This window comes from Cherax quadricarinatus, chromosome 71 (genome assembly GCF_038502225.1).
Source record: "Cherax quadricarinatus isolate ZL_2023a chromosome 71, ASM3850222v1, whole genome shotgun sequence".
NCBI classification, from domain to species: Eukaryota; Metazoa; Arthropoda; class Malacostraca; order Decapoda; family Parastacidae; genus Cherax; species Cherax quadricarinatus.
This window is the reverse complement of record NC_091362.1, coordinates 7736421-7754840: the sequence shown is the minus strand read 5'-3', so window position 1 is coordinate 7754840 and position 18420 is coordinate 7736421. Positions and strand designations below refer to the sequence as shown.

The following is an 18420-nucleotide window of genomic DNA, read 5'->3' as shown; positions in this document are numbered from 1 at the left end:
TGAGGTCCCTGGGCTGCAGGTACTGTCAGGTCCTTGGGCTGTAGGTACTGTCATGTCCCTGGGTTGCAGGTACTGTCAGGTCCCTGGACTGCAGGTACTGTCAGGTCCTTGGGCTGCAGGTTCTGTCAGGTCCCTGGGCTGCAGGTACTGTCAGGTCCCTGGGCTACAGGTACTGTCAGGCCCCTGGGCTGCAGGTTCTGTCAGGTCCCTGGGCTGCAGGTACTGTGAGGTTCCTGGGCTGCAGGTACTGTCAGGCCCCTGGGCTGCAGGTTCTGTCAGGTCCCTGGGCTGCAGGTACTGTGAGGTCCCTTGGCTGCAGGTACTGTGAGGCCCCTGGGCTGCAGGTACTGTCAGGTCCCTGGGCTGCAGGTACTGTGAGGTTCCTGGGCTGCAGGTACTGTCAGGTCCCTGGACTGCAGGTACTAGCAGGTCCCTGGGCTGCAGGTTCTGTTAGGTCCCTGGGCTGCAGGTACTGTCAGGTCCCTGGGCTGCAGGTACTGTCAGGTCCCTGGGCTGCAGGTACTGTCAGGTCCCTGGGCTGCAGGTACAGTCAGGTCCCTGGGCTGCAGGTACAGTCAGGTCCCTGGGCTGCAGGTACTGTCAGGTCCCTGGGCTGCAGGTACTGTCAGGTCCCTGGGCTGCAGGTACTGTCAGGTCCCTGGGCTGCAGGTACTGTCAGGTCCCTGGGCTGCAGGTACTGTCAGGTCCCTGGGCTGCAGGTACAGTCAGGTCCCTGGGCTGCAGGTACAGTCAGGTCCCTGGGCTGCAGGTACTGTCAGGTCCCTGGGCTGCAGGTACTGTCAGGTCCCTGGGCTGCAGGTACAGTCAGGTCCCTGGGCTGCAGGTACAGTCAGGACCCTGGGCTGCAGGTACAGTCAGGTCCCTGGGCTGCAGGTACTGTCAGGTCCCTGGGCTGCAGGTACAGTCAGGTCCCTGGGCTGCAGGTACAGTCAGGTCCCTGGGCTGCAGGTACAGTCAGGTCCCTGGGCTGCAGGTACTGTCAGGTCCCTGGGCTGCAGGTACTGCCAGGTCCCTGGGCTGCAGGTACTGTCAGGTCCCTGGGCTGCAGGTACTGTCAGGTCCCTGGGCTGCAGGTACAGTCAGGTCCCTGGGCTGCAGGTACAGTCAGGTCCCTGGGCTGCAGGTACTGTCAGGTCCCTGGGCTGCAGGTACTGTCAGGTCCCTGGGCTGCAGGTACTGTCAGGTCCCTGGGCTGCAGGTACTGTCAGGTCCCTGGGCTGCAGGTACTGTCAGGTCCCTGGGCTGCAGGTACAGTCAGGTCCCTGGGCTGCAGGTACAGTCAGGTCCCTGGGCTGCAGGTACTGTCAGGTCCCTGGGCTGCAGGTACTGTCAGGTCCCTGGGCTGCAGGTACAGTCAGGTCCCTGGGCTGCAGGTACAGTCAGGACCCTGGGCTGCAGGTACAGTCAGGTCCCTGGGCTGCAGGTACTGTCAGGTCCCTGGGCTGCAGGTACTGTCAGGTCCCTGGGCTGCAGGTACAGTCAGGTCCCTGGGCTGCAGGTACAGTCAGGTCCCTTCGCTGCAGGTACTGTCAGGTCCCTGGGCTGCAGGTACAGTCAGGTCCCTGGGCTGCAAGTACAGTCAGGTCCCTGGGCTGCAGGTACTGTCAGGTCCCTGGGCTGCAGGTACAGTCAGGTCCCTGGGCTGCAGGTACTGTCAGGTCCCTGGGCTGCAGGTACAGTCAGGTCCCTGGGCTGCAGGTACTGTCAGGTCCCTGGGCTGCAGGTACAGTCAGGTCCCTGGGCTGCAGGTACTGTCAGGTCCCTGGGCTGCAGGTACAGTCAGGTCCCTGGGCTGCAGGTACAGTCAGGTCCCTGGGCTGCAGGTACAGTCAGGTCCCTGGGCTGCAGGTACTGTCAGGTCCCTGGGCTGCAGGTACAGTCAGGTCCCTGGGCTGCAGGTACTGTCAGGTCCCTGGGCTGCAGGTACAGTCAGGTCCCTGGGCTGCAGGTACTGTCAGGTCCCTGGGCTGCACGTACTGTCAGGTCCCTGGGCTGCAGGTACTGTCAGGTCCCTGGGCTGCAGGTACAGTCAGGTCCCTGGGCTGCAGGTACTGTCAGGTCCCTGGGCTGCAGGTACAGTCAGGTCCCTGGGCTGCAGGTACTGTCAGGTCCCTGGGCTGCAGGTACTGTCAGGTCCCTGGGCTGCAGGTACAGTCAGGTCCCTGGGCTGCAGGTACAGTCAGGTCCCTGGGCTGCAGGTACAGTCAGATCCCTGGGCTGCAGGTACTGTCAGGTCCCTGGGCTGCAGGTACTGTCAGGTCCCTGGGCTGCAGGTACTGTCAGGTCCCTGGGCTGCAGGTACAGTCAGGTCCCTGGGCTGCAGGTACTGTCAGGTCCCTGGGCTGCAGGTACAGTCAGGTCCCTGGGCTGCAGGTACTGTCAGGTCCCTGGGCTGCAGGTACAGTCAGGTCCCTGGGCTGCAGGTACTGTCAGGTCCCTGGGCTGCAGGTACTGTCAGGTCCCTGGGCTGCAGGTACAGTCAGGTCCCTGGGCTGCAGGTGCAGTCAGGTCCCTGGGCTGCAGGTACAGTCAGGTCCCTGGGCTGCAGGTACAGTCAGGTCCCTGGGCTGCAGGTACTGTCAGGTCCCTGGGCTGCAGGTACAGTCAGGTCCCTGGGCTGCAGGTACTGTCAGGTCCCTGGGCTGCAGGTACTGTCAGGTCCCTGGGCTGCAGGTACAGTCAGGTCCCTGGGCTGCAGGTGCAGTCAGGTCCCTGGGCTGCAGGTACAGTCAGGTCCCTGGGCTGCAGGTACTGTCAGGTCCCTGGGCTGCAGGTACTGTCAGGTCCCTGGGCTGCAGGTACTGTCAGGTCCCTGGGCTGCAGGTACAGTCAGGTCCCTGGGCTGCAGGTACTGTCAGGTCCCTGGGCTGCAGGTACAGTCAGGTCCCTGGGCTGCAGGTACAGTCAGGTCCCTGGGCTGCAGGTACTGTCAGGTCCCTGGGCTGCAGGTACTGTCAGGTCCCTGGGCTGCAGGTACTGTCAGGTCCCTGGGCTGCAGGTACAGTCAGGTCCCTGGGCTGCAGGTACTGTCAGGTCCCTGGGCTGCAGGTACTGTCAGGTCCCTGGGCTGCAGGTACAGTCAGGTCCCTGGGCTGCAGGTACTGTCAGGTCCCTGGGCTGCAGGTACTGTCAGGTCCCTGGGCTGCAGGTACTGTCAGGTCCCTGGGCTGCAGGTACAGTCAGGTCCCTGGGCTGCAGGTACAGTCAGGTCCCTGGGCTGCAGGTACTGTCAGGTCCCTGGGCTGCAGGTACTGTCAGGTCCCTGGGCTGCAGGTACTGTCAGGTCCCTGGGCTGCAGGTACAGTCAGGTCCCTGGGCTGCAGGTACTGTCAGGTCCCTGGGCTGCAGGTACTGTCAGGTCCCTGGGCTGCAGGTACAGTCAGGTCCCTGGGCTGCAGGTACAGTCAGGTCCCTGGGGTGCAGGTACTGTCAGGTCCCTGGGCTGCAGGTACAGTCAGGTCCCTGGGCTGCAGGTACTGTCAGGTCCCTGGGCTGCAGGTACTGTCAGGTCCCTGGGCTGCAGGTACTGTCAGGTCCCTGGGCTGCAGGTACAGTCAGGTCCCTGGGGTGCAGGTACTGTCAGGTCCCTGGGCTGCAGGTACTGTCAGGTCCCTGGGCTGCAGGTACAGTCAGGTCCCTGGGCTGCAGGTACTGTCAGGTCCCTGGGCTGCAGGTACTGTCAGGTCCCTGGGCTGCAGGTACTGTCAGGTCCCTGGGCTGCAGGTACAGTCAGGTCCCTGGGCTGCAGGTACAGTCAGGTCCCTGGGCTGCAGGTACTGTCAGGTCCCTGGGCTGCAGGTACTGTCAGGTCCCTGGGCTGCAGGTACTGTCAGGTCCCTGGGCTGCAGGTACAGTCAGGTCCCCGGGCTGCAGGTACTGTCAGGTCCCTGGGCTGCAGGTACTGTCAGGTCCCTGGGCTGCAGGTACAGTCAGGTCCCTGGGCTGCAGGTACAGTCAGGTCCCTGGGGTGCAGGTACTGTCAGGTCCCTGGGCTGCAGGTACTGTCAGGTCCCTGGGCTGCAGGTACAGTCAGGTCCCTGGGCTGCAGGTACAGTCAGGTCCCTGGGCTGCAGGTACTGTCAGGTCCCTGGGCTGCAGGTACTGTCAGGTCCCTGGGCTGCAGGTACTGTCAGGTCCCTGGGCTGCAGGTACTGTCAGGTCCCTGGGCTGCAGGTACAGTCAGGTCCCTGGGCTGCAGGTACAGTCAGGTCCCTGGGCTGCAGGTACTGTCAGGTCCCTGGGCTGCAGGTACTGTCAGGTCCCTGGGCTGCAGGTACTGTTAGGTTCCTGGGCTGCAGGTACTGTCAGGTCCCTGGGCTGCAGGTACTGTCAGGTCCCTGGGCTGCAGGTACTGTCAGGTCCCTGGGCTGCAGGTACTGTCAGGTCCCTGGGCTGCAGGTACTGTCAGGTCCCTGGGCTGCAGGTACTGTCAAGTTCCCAGTGATATTTTCTAAAGGGAAAAAATTAATTACAACAGTCAATGGTTCATCATACAAGTGGTGTAATAACATAGATAAACTTACAGCAGTAACTGAACAATTTCACTTAATCTCTGGAGTCTTTCCAGCTCCTGACTCCCACGCTTTAATCCAACTCTGACCAAGGGTAACACTTTGGTTGGGGATGGGATCATGGAAGGAATATTCTGGGGGTGCGGAAAATGGGAGGACTATGGTAGGGGTTTGGTGATACAGGAGACGGTGGCGTGAGTTAATATCTAAGAACCTTAGTGATATCAATTACCCCGGGGATGAATGAAGGTGCTGTGGATTAAGGGTCTGGAAGGAACGGGGTTGTGAGCAGTACCAAGTGTTACGTTCCTGTGTAAATTCCTCCACTTGATTCACACATGTGTAATTATAAATATATATTATTAGTGTAAGTTTTTAGTTTATACCATGTCTTAATGTGCTACATAGCATACCAACAAATGTGTGTGTCGTACCTGGGTTTGGGACGACACGTTCATGGTGTCCTCTGGGTTGATGAATGATGGGTAACTCTGTCTCCTCGTCTCCTCTGCTGCGCCGGTTACCATCTCTGTCATATCAAGTTATCTTTAACAATGTCTAAGCGGTTTGTTATCTTTGAAAATTTAACTTCTCTCTAAGTTACTCGTTTCCTATATCTAAAATGATTTCTCCCCCTAGTTTTCTATTATTTTTCTAAGACTCTCAATTATTTAAAGTTTCTTAATATTCAGTATTGTTATATTAATTCTGACCTTCAGTTATGTACTTTCGTCTGAGTTTCACTTCTCTTCAATTAACCATAATATTTTCTCACCACATTATCTACCACTTGTGTTTATATCTCTCATCTGTTACTTTGGTTCTTCCTTGTTCCTCAGGTTTACTTTGTTTCGCCTACATTAATATAATCATTTTAACTTAATTATCCCTTAGTTTTCAATTAATAATCCACAAAACCACCAGTTTCTAATATATTAAATCAAATAAACTCAGTTTTGTGTGTAAGTCGATAAACTACACTGTTCTCTTTTAAAAAAAACTGAGAGAGTACACATTGTGTATTTTTAATATCTTGTGGCTTTGATTTTTAGTGCCTTGAGGATTGATATTTAACACAGTCATAATTTTAATTTTTAAATTTAAGGTTCTGGGCCTCTAGCTAAAGTTTGCGTTAGTAGAACAACACCGAAATTTACTGGCAACAGATAAGCCAAATGTAGACATTAACCAAATGAACTCCTGTTGACCCTTTTGAACCCTAATTCCTAGGCCTTTTGTGTATCCATATGCTCTTGCGTATTGTGCATAACATATCCATGCACAGGCTGGATATGTTATGAACAATAAACTAGCCGCCTCGACAACAATGTCTACTCGAAAATCCTAGCAGGACAACAAGACCAGATATGTGACTGTACTGAAGTTGAGGAAGACTACAACTCAGTCTTATATTAAGCACTCAGCACCACAAGTGACACAACTGACAGTCTTATATTAAGCACTCAGCACCACAAGTGACACAACTGACAGTCTTATATTAAGCACTCAGCACCACAAGTGACACAACTGACAGTCTTATATTAAGCACTCAGCACCACAAGTGACACAACTGACAGTCTTATATTAAGCACTCAGCACCACAAGTGACACAACTGACAGTCTTATATTAAGCACTCAGCACCACAAGTGACACAACTGACAGTCTTATATTAAGCATTCATCGCCCCAAGGTCACAACTTGGTCATATATTAAGCACTCAACACCACAACTTACTGTCTAACGTCAAGGTGAGGATGATGGTCCCTGACGGAGGGTCTGTGACTCTCCTCTGGCATAATGTCTTCCCTCTCCAGGGCGTACTTGTTGAACACTACTGCAACTCGTCCTTCATCCTGCACAAACAAATACAGTTAATTCAACATTCAGTAGTAGCAACATCTGGCTGTTGTTTATTACTTATTAAAATAAGCGACATTAAAAAGTCTCAAACTCCTCTAACTAGAACGACATGATTTGCGACATCCTCTATTTACTAATAGTTCTGTATGCTTAGTGGATATCTCCTGTAATAACACAAAATGTGGTGTGATGTAATAATTTGCTTTCAAATGAATAACAACCCTAGGACTGGAGTGTGTGTGTGTGTGTGTGTGTGTGTGTGTGTGTGTGTGTGTGTGTATCTGAGAGCAGAGGATGAGTGACATCTCTTAAACCTGACTCTTAACTCTTATCAAGCAGCTTCACTGGTTCCTGGCTGCTGGACTCAAACATACCTACTCTTAAAACTGTATATAGTGTTTGCTTTCACCATTCTTTATTCACTTCCTCACTACCATAATAAATTGCAGGGAGCGGAAAGAACAGTAGTGGTGGAATTATGGAAAAATTTCCGACTGTAACGGTGGCCTTAGCGGAAACCATCAAGATTTCTATGCAATTTTCTAGGTGGTCAGAGTATTAAAATAAATTTAATAATAAGGACTTAAAAATAAGTATATCGGCTTTTTGCCGATGATACAGTGCTTTTGGGAGATTCTGAACAGAAGTTACAAAGGCTGGTGGACGTATTTAAAACGGAATGTAAAAGAAGGAAATGAAAAATGAATATGGGAATGAGCAAGGTGATGAGGACAACAAAAAATTTGGGTAATGGAAGACTGGATATCTTACTGGAAGAAGGGAGTATGGAGGAAGTAATGTGTTCACATATTATGGAATGGACTTGTTGGTGGATTTGTGTATGAAAGATGAGGTGAACCATAGATCTGACGAAGGGAGAAAGGTGGGTGGTGCACTGAATCGTCTTTGGAGATAAATAACGTTATCCATAGAATCAAAAAGGGGAATGTATAAGAGTATAGAGGTAAACACGCTGTTATACGGGTGTGGAGCATCAGTGGTGAGCGTTGCAGCGAGGAGGAGGCTGGAAGCACCGGAGACGTCGTGTCTGTGAGCAATGTGTGGTGTGAACATTAAGCAGAGAATTCGTAATTTGGAGATTATAAAGACACTTGTACAACATTTCGGTATATTTTTACTGGAAACGTTTCTCCACCAAGTGGCTGATTCAGTTAAATGTAGAGAAGAATGGTAGAAGTTGGAGTCGATGCGTTCAGTCCATCACTACTGATAAAAATAAAGAATATGTGCTGAGATGGGGCTTATATACTGCTGAGAGGTGAGGTGAAGCAGTGTTAGACTGCGTTACCAATTAAAAAACCCACTAGTGGGTGCCACTGGTGACTCCATGTACCACTTTTTCACTTCAGCAGTCTGCAGTAAGTAAGCCCCTTCTCGGTGCATATGCTGTACTTTTATCAACATTGATGGACTAAACACATCGACTCCAGGCTGAGGGACTGATTACCTCAAACTCCTACTAATCTTTTACCATTCTTCTCTGTATTGCACTGTAGAAGCCGCTGGCTGGCGAATTGTTTCCAGTATAAAGATACCCAAATGTAGCACTAATATTTAATGTATCAACTTGTCGGTTTTCAAAAGAGATTAGAAGGAAGTGCGAGGTTATTAAATGCGTTATCCAGAGAGCTGAGGCGGTTTGTACATTTAGAAAGGATGGAGCAAAACAGGATAACTTGGAGTGTGTATAAATCTGTGGTGGACGGAATGAGAGGTTGAGGTTGTCCTGGGAAAGGTTGGAAGAAGAGTGGGGGGAGGGGGTTGGAAGGAGGAATAGAATGAAAACATGTACATCAAACAGGCGTGTGTATGTTAAATATGAATGAGAGGAAGCAAGTGGTTTTTATGACTTAAAGGGTTGCTGGAATGAAAGGATTCAGGGAAAACTTGTTAGCCGCACTTGAGTTCTGGAGGTGGAAGTACAATACTTACATTCTGAAGGAGGGGTGAGGATATTGCAATTTGGATGACAAAAGAATGATTGAGTGATGACGAAAGTGCTTCTTCTCTTTTGGGTCACCATATCTCTCTTTCTCTCTCTCTCTCTCATAATATGTCTTAGTTTCTGCCTTCATTAATATAATCTGGGGTCTATTCTTTTCATAAGAGTTTGCTACTGTCTTCTGCCAATCATCCAACTGTGGTGTTACCCTGCTACTCTTGTCAGTGTCACAACAGCTGTTGTTCTGTAATGTTATTCCTGTAAGCGTACTCCGTGAGTGAATGTGGTTTCGCCAAACTCTCTTCTTCGATTCATGACTACTGCTGAAATTCATGATGGATGTTACACCTAGGAAGCGTGGAAATATTGTAGTTCTTAGAAAACATGCTGATTTGAGTATCAGACAGATCGCCGAAAATTTGAGCCTAGCAAAGTAAACTGTTGGTTCGATTCTGAAGACAGCTGACGACACTGGTGATTGTGGAGCGCTGTGTTGAAAACTTTCTTGAAGAAAACGCAAGACAACACCTCACGATGGCAAGGTTATCATGAGAAACAGTATTAAGGATCCTAAGAAAACCAGCAAAGATCAATGAAGAAATTTGGCTTCAGTTGGCGTAAATGTTGATTCTTCATCTGTTCGATGAAGGCTTCTGGAAGTTGGCTGAACTGAGAGAGAGCCAATAAAGAACAATTGTTTTTATTGACTGCTGTCATGAAGTAAAAACAGCTGCGGTGGGCACTTGATCAGATGTGGTGCATTTTGAAGTATATGACTGCAGATCAGTGGTAGTGAGACGGAGCAGAGGTAAACCTCTTCGGAATACACACATTCAACAAGCGCCAAAACACCCACTTAAGAAGATGTTTTGGGGTAGTCTTACTGCTAAAGGCCCTGGACGTCTTGTTATTGTTGAGGGAACGATGAACAGTTACAAATACAAGGCAATCCGGGCAACTAACTTGATTCCCATTGTGGATAGAAACTTTCCGGAAGATGAAGGTATATTCCAGTAGTATCTTGCTCCATGCCACACTTTCAGAAAAATGCTGACATTCTTCGAGGAGAATGGGGTAAGTGTTCTAAATTGGCCTGGAAACCCTACTGATCTCAATCTAATTGAGAATATGTGGGCAATAACCAAACGCAGGATCACGAAACAACAGCTGAAGTGAGGAAAAGCTAATTGCTACTGTTATTAGGACCTGGTACCAAGACGAAGAACTTGTCAAAATTTGTTCAATATCGGACGATTCTATGTCAAAGTGTGTAGCAATGCTCACAAAAGCTAAGGATAGTCACATCTATTATTAAACCAATTATCTGTACTATTGCCGTATATTTTTCAAATGAATATTAATTTTCCAAATAAATGTCTTGGTGGGAGACGACTAGTGTGTCGCAATTAAAATGCGACATACCAATCGTCTTGAAGCAAGGAAGGGTGATCCAGAAAAGAAGAAACAGTTTCACCATCAGTCACACCATCACTGTCTTGCCAGAGACCTGCCGACACTGCACTCTAGATGCCCTTGAAAATTGCAAATATTCATAAATAAATATTACACGTTTATATATTGAGGCACCACCTCCAGAAATAACTTGGGAGAAGTACATTCTCCGAGTTATCAGAGCGGGTGTGTTATCTTCTCCTAACAAACCCATCTCCCCCATTCCCCTTTTAAAATATAAAAAAATATTCTGATAGATTGTTCATCATACAACATAAATGCCATTAATACCTCTTTGTGCGGCGGCGTCAGATGATCGGAACCTTTAGAGTTCTGTGATGATCTCGTGAAGTGGCTGCGTTCAGACGGTCGGTTGCTGTGTATCCCCCGCATGTCTGCATCAACCATGTCATCGTCTATCCTGCAACACAATGCTACACTGAACCAGCCAATAAGTAGGCTGCAAGAAAGGCCTAGTTACCCTTTAATATGTAATTATAAACTAAAACAAAATAAGGGAACTTTGAATTTCATATTTCTTAAGATATTCATTGATCTATTATTAAAATTAAAATATAATTTATTAATGTAATGAACTGAAGGAAATTCGTTGTCTTAGAATTGAGTTAAACGAAATTTAAAAAAATGATGACAACCTTGAAAATAAATTGAAAGAAATTTTCTTTGGTTTACTGACAGAAAGAATACTCAGGATATAGAATAAATATTTGTGATTTTACATGAACAACTGTTGACTTAATATTAGTGTAAGAAGTGTTTGAGTTTAATTTAGAATAAAAAGTGGGATATGAAATGTGGATAAAAGGGAGTCAGTGTTGAGCAGCTGTGAGACAGTCAGTGGTGGGCAGCTGTGAGACAGTCAATGGTGGGCAGCTGTGAGACAGTCAGTGGTGGGCAGCTGTGAGACAGTCAGTGGTGGGCAGCTGTGAGACAGTCAGTGGTGGGCAGCTGTGAGACAGTCAGTGGTGGGCAGCTGTGAGACAGTCAGTGGTGGGCAGCTGTGAGACAGTCAGTGGTGGGCAGCTGTGAGACAGTCAATGGTGGGCAGCTGTGAGACAGTCAGTGGTGGGCAGCTGTGAGACAGTCAGTGGTGGGCAGCTGTGAGACAGTCAGTGGTGGGCAGCTGTGAGACAGTCAGTGTTGAGCAGCTGTGAGACAGTCAGTGGTGGGCAGCTGTGAGACAGTCAGTGGTGAGCAGCTGTGAGACAGTCAGTGGTGGGCAGCTGTGAGACAGTCAGTGTTGAGCAGCTGTGAGACAGTCAGTGGTGGGCAGCTGTGAGACAGTCAGTGGTGAGCAGCTGTGAGACAGTCAGTAGTGAGCAGCTGTGAGACAGTCAGTGGTGGGCAGCTGTGAGACAGTCAGTGGTGGGCAGCTGTGAGACAGTCAGTGGTGGGCAGCTGTGAAACAGTCAGTGGTGGGCAGCTGTGAGACAGTCAGTGGTGGGCAGCTGTGAGACAGTCAGTGGTGGGCAGCTGTGAAACAGTCAGTGGTGGGCAGCTGTGAGACAGTCAGTGGTGGGCAGCTGTGAGACAGTCAGTGGTGGGCAGCTGTGAGACAGTCACTGGTGGGCAGCTGTGAGACAGTCAGTGGTGGGCAGCTGTGAGACAGTCAGTGGTGGGCAGCTGTGAGACAGTCAGTGGTGAGCAGCTGTGAGACAGTCAGTGTTGAGCAGCTGTGAGACAGTCCGTGGTGAGCAGCTGTGAGACAGTCAGTGGTAGGCAGCTGTGAGACAGTCAGTGTTGAGCAGCTGTGAGACAGTCAGTGTTGAGCAGCTGTGAGACAGTCAGTGGTGGGCAGCTGTGAGACAGTCAGTGGTGGGCAGCTGTGAGACAGTCAGTGTTGAGCAGCTGCGAGACAGTCAGTGGTGAGCAGCTGTGAGACAGTCAATGTTGAGCAGCTGTGAGACAGTCAGTGTTGAGCAGCTGTGAGACAGTCAGTGGTGAGCAGCTGTGAGACAGTCAGTGTTGAGCAGCTGTGAGACAGTCAGTGGTGAGCAGCTGTGAGACAGTCAGTGTTGAGCAGCTGTGAGACAGTCAGTGGTGAGCAGCTGTGAGACAGTCAGTGTTGAGCAGCTGTGAGACAGTCAGTGTTGAGCAGCTGTGAGACAGTCAGTGTTGAGCAGCTGTGAGACAGTCAGTGGTGGGCAGCTGTGAGACAGTCAGTGTTGAGCAGCTGTGAGACAGTCAGTGGTGAGCAGCTGTGAGACAGTCAGTGGTGAGCAGCTGTGAGACAGTCAGTGGTCAGCAGCTGTGAGACAGTCAGTGTTGAGCAGCTGTGAGACAGTCAGTGTTGAGCAGCTGTGAGACAGTCAGTGGTGGGCAGCTGTGAGACAGTCAGTGGTGGGCAGCTGTGAGACAGTCAGTGTTGAGCAGCTGTGAGACAGTCAGTGGTGAGCAGCTGTGAGACAGTCAGTGTTGAGCAGCTGTGAGACAGTCAGTGGTGAGCAGCTGTGAGACAGTAAGTGGTAGGCAGCTGTGAGACAGTCAGTGTTGAGCAGCTGTGAGACAGTCAGTGGTGAGCAGCTGTGAGACAGTAAGTGGTAGGCAGCTGTGAGACAGTCAGTGTTGAGCAGCTGTGAGACAGTCAGTGGTCAGCAGCTGTGAGACAGTCAGTGTTGAGCAGCTGTGAGACAGTCAGTGGTGAGCAGCTGTGAGACAGTCAGTGGTGGGCAGCTGTGAGACAGTCAGTGGTGGGCAGCTGTGAGACAGTCAGTGTTGAGCAGCTGTGAGACAGTCAGTGGTGAGCAGCTGTGAGACAGTCAGTGTTGAGCAGCTGTGAGACAGTCAGTGGTGAGCAGCTGTGAGACAGTAAGTGGTAGGCAGCTGTGAGACAGTCAGTGTTGAGCAGCTGTGAGACAGTCAGTGGTGAGCAGCTGTGAGACAGTCAGTGGTCAGCAGCTGTGAGACAGTCAGTGTTGAGCAGCTGTGAGACAGTCAGTGTTGAGCAGCTGTGAGACAGTCAGTGGTGGGCAGCTGTGAGACAGTCAGTGGTGGGCAGCTGTGAGACAGTCAGTGGTGAGCAGCTGTGAGACAGTCAGTGGTGGGCAGCTGTGAGACAGTCAGTGTTGAGCAGCAGTGAGACAGTCAGTGGTGAGCAGCTGTGAGACAGTAAGTGGTAGGCAGCTGTGAGACAGTCAGTATTGAGCAGCTGTGAGACAGTCAGTGGTGAGCAGCTGTGAGACAGTCAGTGTTGAGCAGCTGTGAGACAGTCAGTGGTGAGCAGCTGTGAGACAGTCAGTGGTGAGCAGCTGTGAGACAGTCAGTGTTGAGCAGCTGTGAGACAGTCAGTGGTGAGCAGCTGTGAGACAGTCAGTGGTCAGCAGCTGCGAGACAGTCAGTGGTGAGCAGCTGTGACACAGTCAGTGGTGGGCAGCTGTGACACAGTCAGTGGTGGGCAGCTGTGAGACAGTCAGTGGTGGGCAGCTGTGAGACAGTCAGTGGTGAGCAGTTATGAGACAGTCAGTGTTGAGCAGCTGTGAGACAGTCAGTGGTGAGCAGCTGTGAGACAGTCAGTGGTGGGCAGCTGTGAGACAGTCAGTGGTGGGCAGCTGTGAGACAGTCAGTGGTGGGCAGCTGTGAGACAGTCAGTGGTGGGCAGCTGTGAGACAGTCAGTGGTGGGCAGCTGTGAGACAGTCAGTGGTGGGCAGCTGTGAGACAGTCAGTGGTGGGCAGCTGTGAGACAGTCAGTGGTGGGCAGCTGTGAGACAGTCAGTGGTGGGCAGCTGTGAGACAGTCACTGGTGGGCAGCTGTGAGACAGTCAGTGGTGGGCAGCTGTGAGACAGTCAGTGGTGGGCAGCTGTGAGACAGTCAGTGGTGGGCAGCTGTGAGACAGTCAGTGGTGGGCAGCTGTGAGACAGTCAGTGGTGGGCAGCTGTGAGACAGTCAGTGGTGGGCAGCTGTGAGACAGTCAGTGGTGGGCAGCTGTGAGAGAAACATGTTGAAGACTGCAACACAGAGTAGTTGAGATTTCCACTGATTTTTAAGAAATGGAACGGCTGGTGTGTCAGTCCATGGCCAGTGCGTTAACCACTGGGTCAGCTGGCTTTACTAAACTTGATCTAACTAGGTATAGTAAGTTCTCACTTAACGTCGTTTTATTATAACGTCGATGAGAAAAAATAAATTCTTGGCCAGGAATATTTATTCCTTGATTTAACTCTGTTGTAATGAACGCTAACGGTGCAATGTGCACATCTGATACTTATAACAATTAGTCTATGGTATAATTGGTTTCGTTATACATCTTTTCACTTAAGTTGCAGTTTCCAAGAACCTCTCGACAACGTTAAGTGAGGACTTACTGTATATAGAGACTGATTATCTCGAACTCCTCCTCATCTCGAGCAAAATGAGATAATTATTTTGTGGGAGAGAGACATTGTTGTGGAAAAACAGCTGGTTTAGCGTCATATTAAAATGATAACAGTGGACAAGTGATTGAATAATACTAAGAAATAAATTTCATATTTAGGTTTATATGTAGTAAAAGAGTGATGAAGCAATGTAAAAAGAGAGCAAATGAGAGAGTGGGTGAGATGTTATCAACAAATTTTGTTGAAAATAAGAAAAAGTTTTGGAGTGAGGTTAATAAGTTGAGGAAGCCTAGAGAACAAATGGATTTGACGGTTAAAAATAGAGGAGAGTTATTAAATGGAGAGTTATAGGTACCGGGAAGATGGAGGGAATATTTTGAGGAATTGTTAAATGTTGATGAAGATAGGGAAGCTGTGATTTCGTGTATAGGGCAAGGAGGAATAACATCTTGTAGGAGTGAGGAAGAGCCAGTTGTGAGTGTGGGGGAAGTTCGTGAGGGAGTAGGTAAAATGAAAGGGGGTAAGGCAGCCAGGATTGATGGGATAAAGATAGAAATGTTAAAAGCAGGTGGGGATATAGTTTTAGAGTGGTTGGTGCTATTATTTAATAAATGTATGGAAGAGGGTAAGGTACCTAGGGATTGGCAGAGAGCATGCATAGTTCCTTTGTATAAAGGCAAAGGGGATAAAAGAGAGTGCAAAAATTATAAGGGAATAAGTCTGTTGAGTATACCTGGTAAAGTGTATGGTAGAGTTATTATTGAAAGAATTAAGAGTAAGACAGAGAATAGGATAGCAGATGAACAAGGAGGCTTTAGGAAAGGTAGGGGGTGTGTGGACCAGGTGTTTACAGTGAAACATATAAGTGAACAGTATTTAGATAAAGGTAAAGAGTTTATTTTGTGGCATTTATGGATTTGGATGGGGTGGCAATGTGGCAGATGTTGCAAATGTATTGAATAGGAGGTAGGTTATTGAAGGCGGTGAAAAGTTTTTACGAGGATAATGAGGTTTAGGTTAGAGTATGTAAGGGAGAGGGAGATTATTTCCCTGTAAAAGTAGGCCTTGGACAAGGATGTGTGATGTCACAATGGTTGTTCAATATATTTGTATATGGGGTTGTAAGAGAAGTGAATGCTCGGATGTTGGCAAGAGGTGTGGGGATAAAAGATAAAGAATCTAACACAGAGTGGGAGTTGTCACAGTTGCTCTTTGCTGATGACACTGTGCTTTAGGAAGATTCTGAAGAGAAGTTGCAGAGGTTCGTTGATGAGTTTGGTATGGTATGTAAAAGAAGGAAGTTAAAAGTGAATATAGGAAAGAGTAAGGTGATGAGGATAACTAAAAGATTAGGTGACGAAAGATTGGATATCAGATTGGAGGGAGAGAGTATGGAGGAGGTGAATGTGTTCATATATTTGGGAGTGGATGTGTCAGCAGATGGGTCTATGAAGGATGAGGTGAATAATAGAACTGATGAGTTGAAAAAGGTGAGTGGTGCACTGAGGAACCTGTGGAGACAAAGAACTTTATCCATGAAAGCAAAGAAGGGAATGTATGAGAATATAGTTATACCAACGCTCTTGTATGGGTGTGAATGTTGCAACAAAGAGAAGGCTGGAGGCAGTGGAGATGTCATGTATAAGGGCAATGTGTGGTGTGAATATAACGCAGAGAATCTGTAGTTTGGAGATTAGGAGGAGGTGTGGGATTACTAAAACTGTTATCCAGAGGGCTGAAGAGGGGTTATTGAGATGGTTTGGACATGTAGAGAGGGTGGAACAAAATAGAGTGATTTCGAGAGTATACAAATCTGTAGTGGAGGGAAGGAGGGGTAGAGATCGGCCTAGGGAAGGTTGGAGGGAGTGGGCAAAGGAGTTTTTCTGTGTGAGGGACTTGGACTTCCAGCAAGTGTGCGTGAGCGTGTTAGAAGTGAACTGAGACAAATGGTTTTTAGGACTTGACGCACTGTTGGAGTGTGAGAAAGGTAACAATTTTGAAGGGATTCACTGAAATTGGCAGGCCGGACTTGAGTCCTGGAGATGGAAGTACAGTGTCTACACTCTGACGGAAGGGTGGTAATGTTACAGTTTTATAACTGTAGTGTAAGCGTGCCTCTGGCAAGACAGTGATGGAGTGAATGATGATGAAAGTTTTACTTCTTCTGACCACTCTGCCTTGGTGGGAAACGTCCGATGTATTAATAAAATAATAAATATGTACTCTAACTGACATAAAATCAGTAAATAAGATATTATAACGTACACAATTGAAAAAATCTGGTAGATAAAAAAATGAGTGTTTGACTCCGTAAGAACAATTTTATTGGATAAGATGTTTATCTATGTCTGGTCATTACTTAGTAGTGGATAAAGGAAAATAAGAAAAAAATGATACAAAATGATAAAAGAAGAGATAAATTGTTGAAAAGGATGTGAAAAAAATGTTTAGTATGCAATGTTAGACGTGGAAGAAGAGAGAAAGGCTGCAAGGGCGATGGAAGAGTACAGAAGAATGTCAAGTGAAAGAATATTTATGGGAAAACATTCTTACTTGGAATTATACTAATTAAGAGGAGCCGCCCAGCTGATAAAATACTGAACCATAAGTAACTGGTGACTCAGATTATTATAAACAATAAAACTGCCACTTGTCAGCAGCTCCAATGTTTTGCAGTTTCTGCTACGATGCTCAATTTTGTTGTCATCCTCATTTAATTTCAAGCCAGAACAATTCAAAATTACTAACAGTCAGAACTTTGCAGTAGGATGATTGACGGGGTTCGCTCTCCTCTTCCAAAAACAATGACTCAACAATGATAAAAACAATGACAAATATCATTATAATATTGTTATGAAGAGTATTACTTAAGTAATTTTAGCCCAGGTACAACGAAAATAAAATTTAACAGCATATGACAACGGTATTCAACACGAGTGGGCTAGCTGGCCCAGTTGCTAACGCGACGGTCTGGAGTATTAAGACTCTGATCGCGGGTTCTATCTCCGTCCGTGGTATGGTTTGACTTGGACTTGCCCAGCATGGGCCAGTAGGGCTGCCCCACTGCCATCTCTTATGTTGTTAGGTAAGACACATATGCAACAGTTAGGTATCTTTATTTCGAAACGTTTCGAAATAAACGTTTCGAAATAAAGATACCTAACTGTTGCATGTGTGTCTTACCTAACAACCTGTCGGTATATTATACCATTTTAATGTTCAGTCTCTTATGTTCTTACGTCAGCTTACCTATATGGCCGATGTGAGGCAGTCTCACCCTTTAAAAAAAATAGTATTGAATTACAATATTTATTTTTAAAGGGGTGGAGAATATATACAGTGTATGTACAATAAGGCAAATACAAGCAAGAGAGACGGTGAGAACCGTAGCGACCAGACTTGAAGGTAAGTCTGCCAAGGTCTATTCCCGGGCTTCTTCGTGATTGGCTGGTTGAACAAAGGTACTAGCATAACGATGGGGCCCTACTCGTTATACCCTTAGCACCTGGTTCACTGGTCGGGAGGGCAGCCTATATGGGTGTGTGTTATACGCCGAATAAAATGAAACACTCTTAGCAAGCCACTGGCTGGCGAAACGTTTCCTCAATAAAGATTCCCAAATCTTGCACGTGTCTCATTCTTCACGGTAAGGTTAGGTAAGGTTAAATACGTTAGGTAAATGGACTCGGATGCAACTAATGTGGCATTTTATTGTGGCAACGTCAGGCTCTTCAGGAGCTTTGTCAAGGCGAGGCACAACGCGTACAGCACAAGAACTCATCCAATCATATAATGAGATTCAGTGACGGCCACCTAGTGAACAAAAAAGCAAACTTCCTCAGACGTAAATATCTTGAATCATCTTTAACAGCCATTTCAGACACCATTAAACAAAATGAAAGTAATTTCATCATTTCGGGGTTATTAGCCAGAATTATACTCATAACAATAAACCCTTCTATCACTTAGCAACCTAATGTTACCTCCACTCATTCTACCACTACTACTACTATTACTACTACTACCACTACTCACATCCACGAGAGAGGTACACTGAAGCACATGGCTTCTTCCGAGAAGAAGAGGTCCCACTGTTCCAAGGACACAACCAAGGACTCGGATTCAGAAATGTGAGGCGCAGTTCTGGCGAAGAAACTGTGAGACCATTCACTGGACTCATAGGACAGCGATACAAGTGAAATCAGCCTGGCCAGTGAAACAGGTATGAATGAAGAAATGCCCATCTCAACCACAGAAATATCTCATGGAGAAGGTG

General features: G+C 48.1%; 1 protein-coding gene across 4 annotated transcripts in view; it reads right to left on the bottom strand.

Moving 5' to 3' along the window:
• The window catches only part of galene, a 568102-nt gene that overhangs the window by 23610 nt on the left and 526072 nt on the right, over positions 1 to 18420 (bottom strand). For all 4 annotated transcript variants that reach the window (XM_070099988.1, XM_070099987.1, XM_070099989.1 and 1 more), the window contains 3 exons: positions 10100 to 10229; positions 6268 to 6386; positions 4967 to 5061 (listed from right to left, as the gene is read on the bottom strand). In XM_070099988.1, coding sequence (XP_069956089.1) covers positions 4967 to 5061; positions 6268 to 6386; positions 10100 to 10229 — 344 coding nt within the window. The remainder of the gene's footprint in view (positions 1 to 4966; positions 5062 to 6267; positions 6387 to 10099; positions 10230 to 18420) is intronic.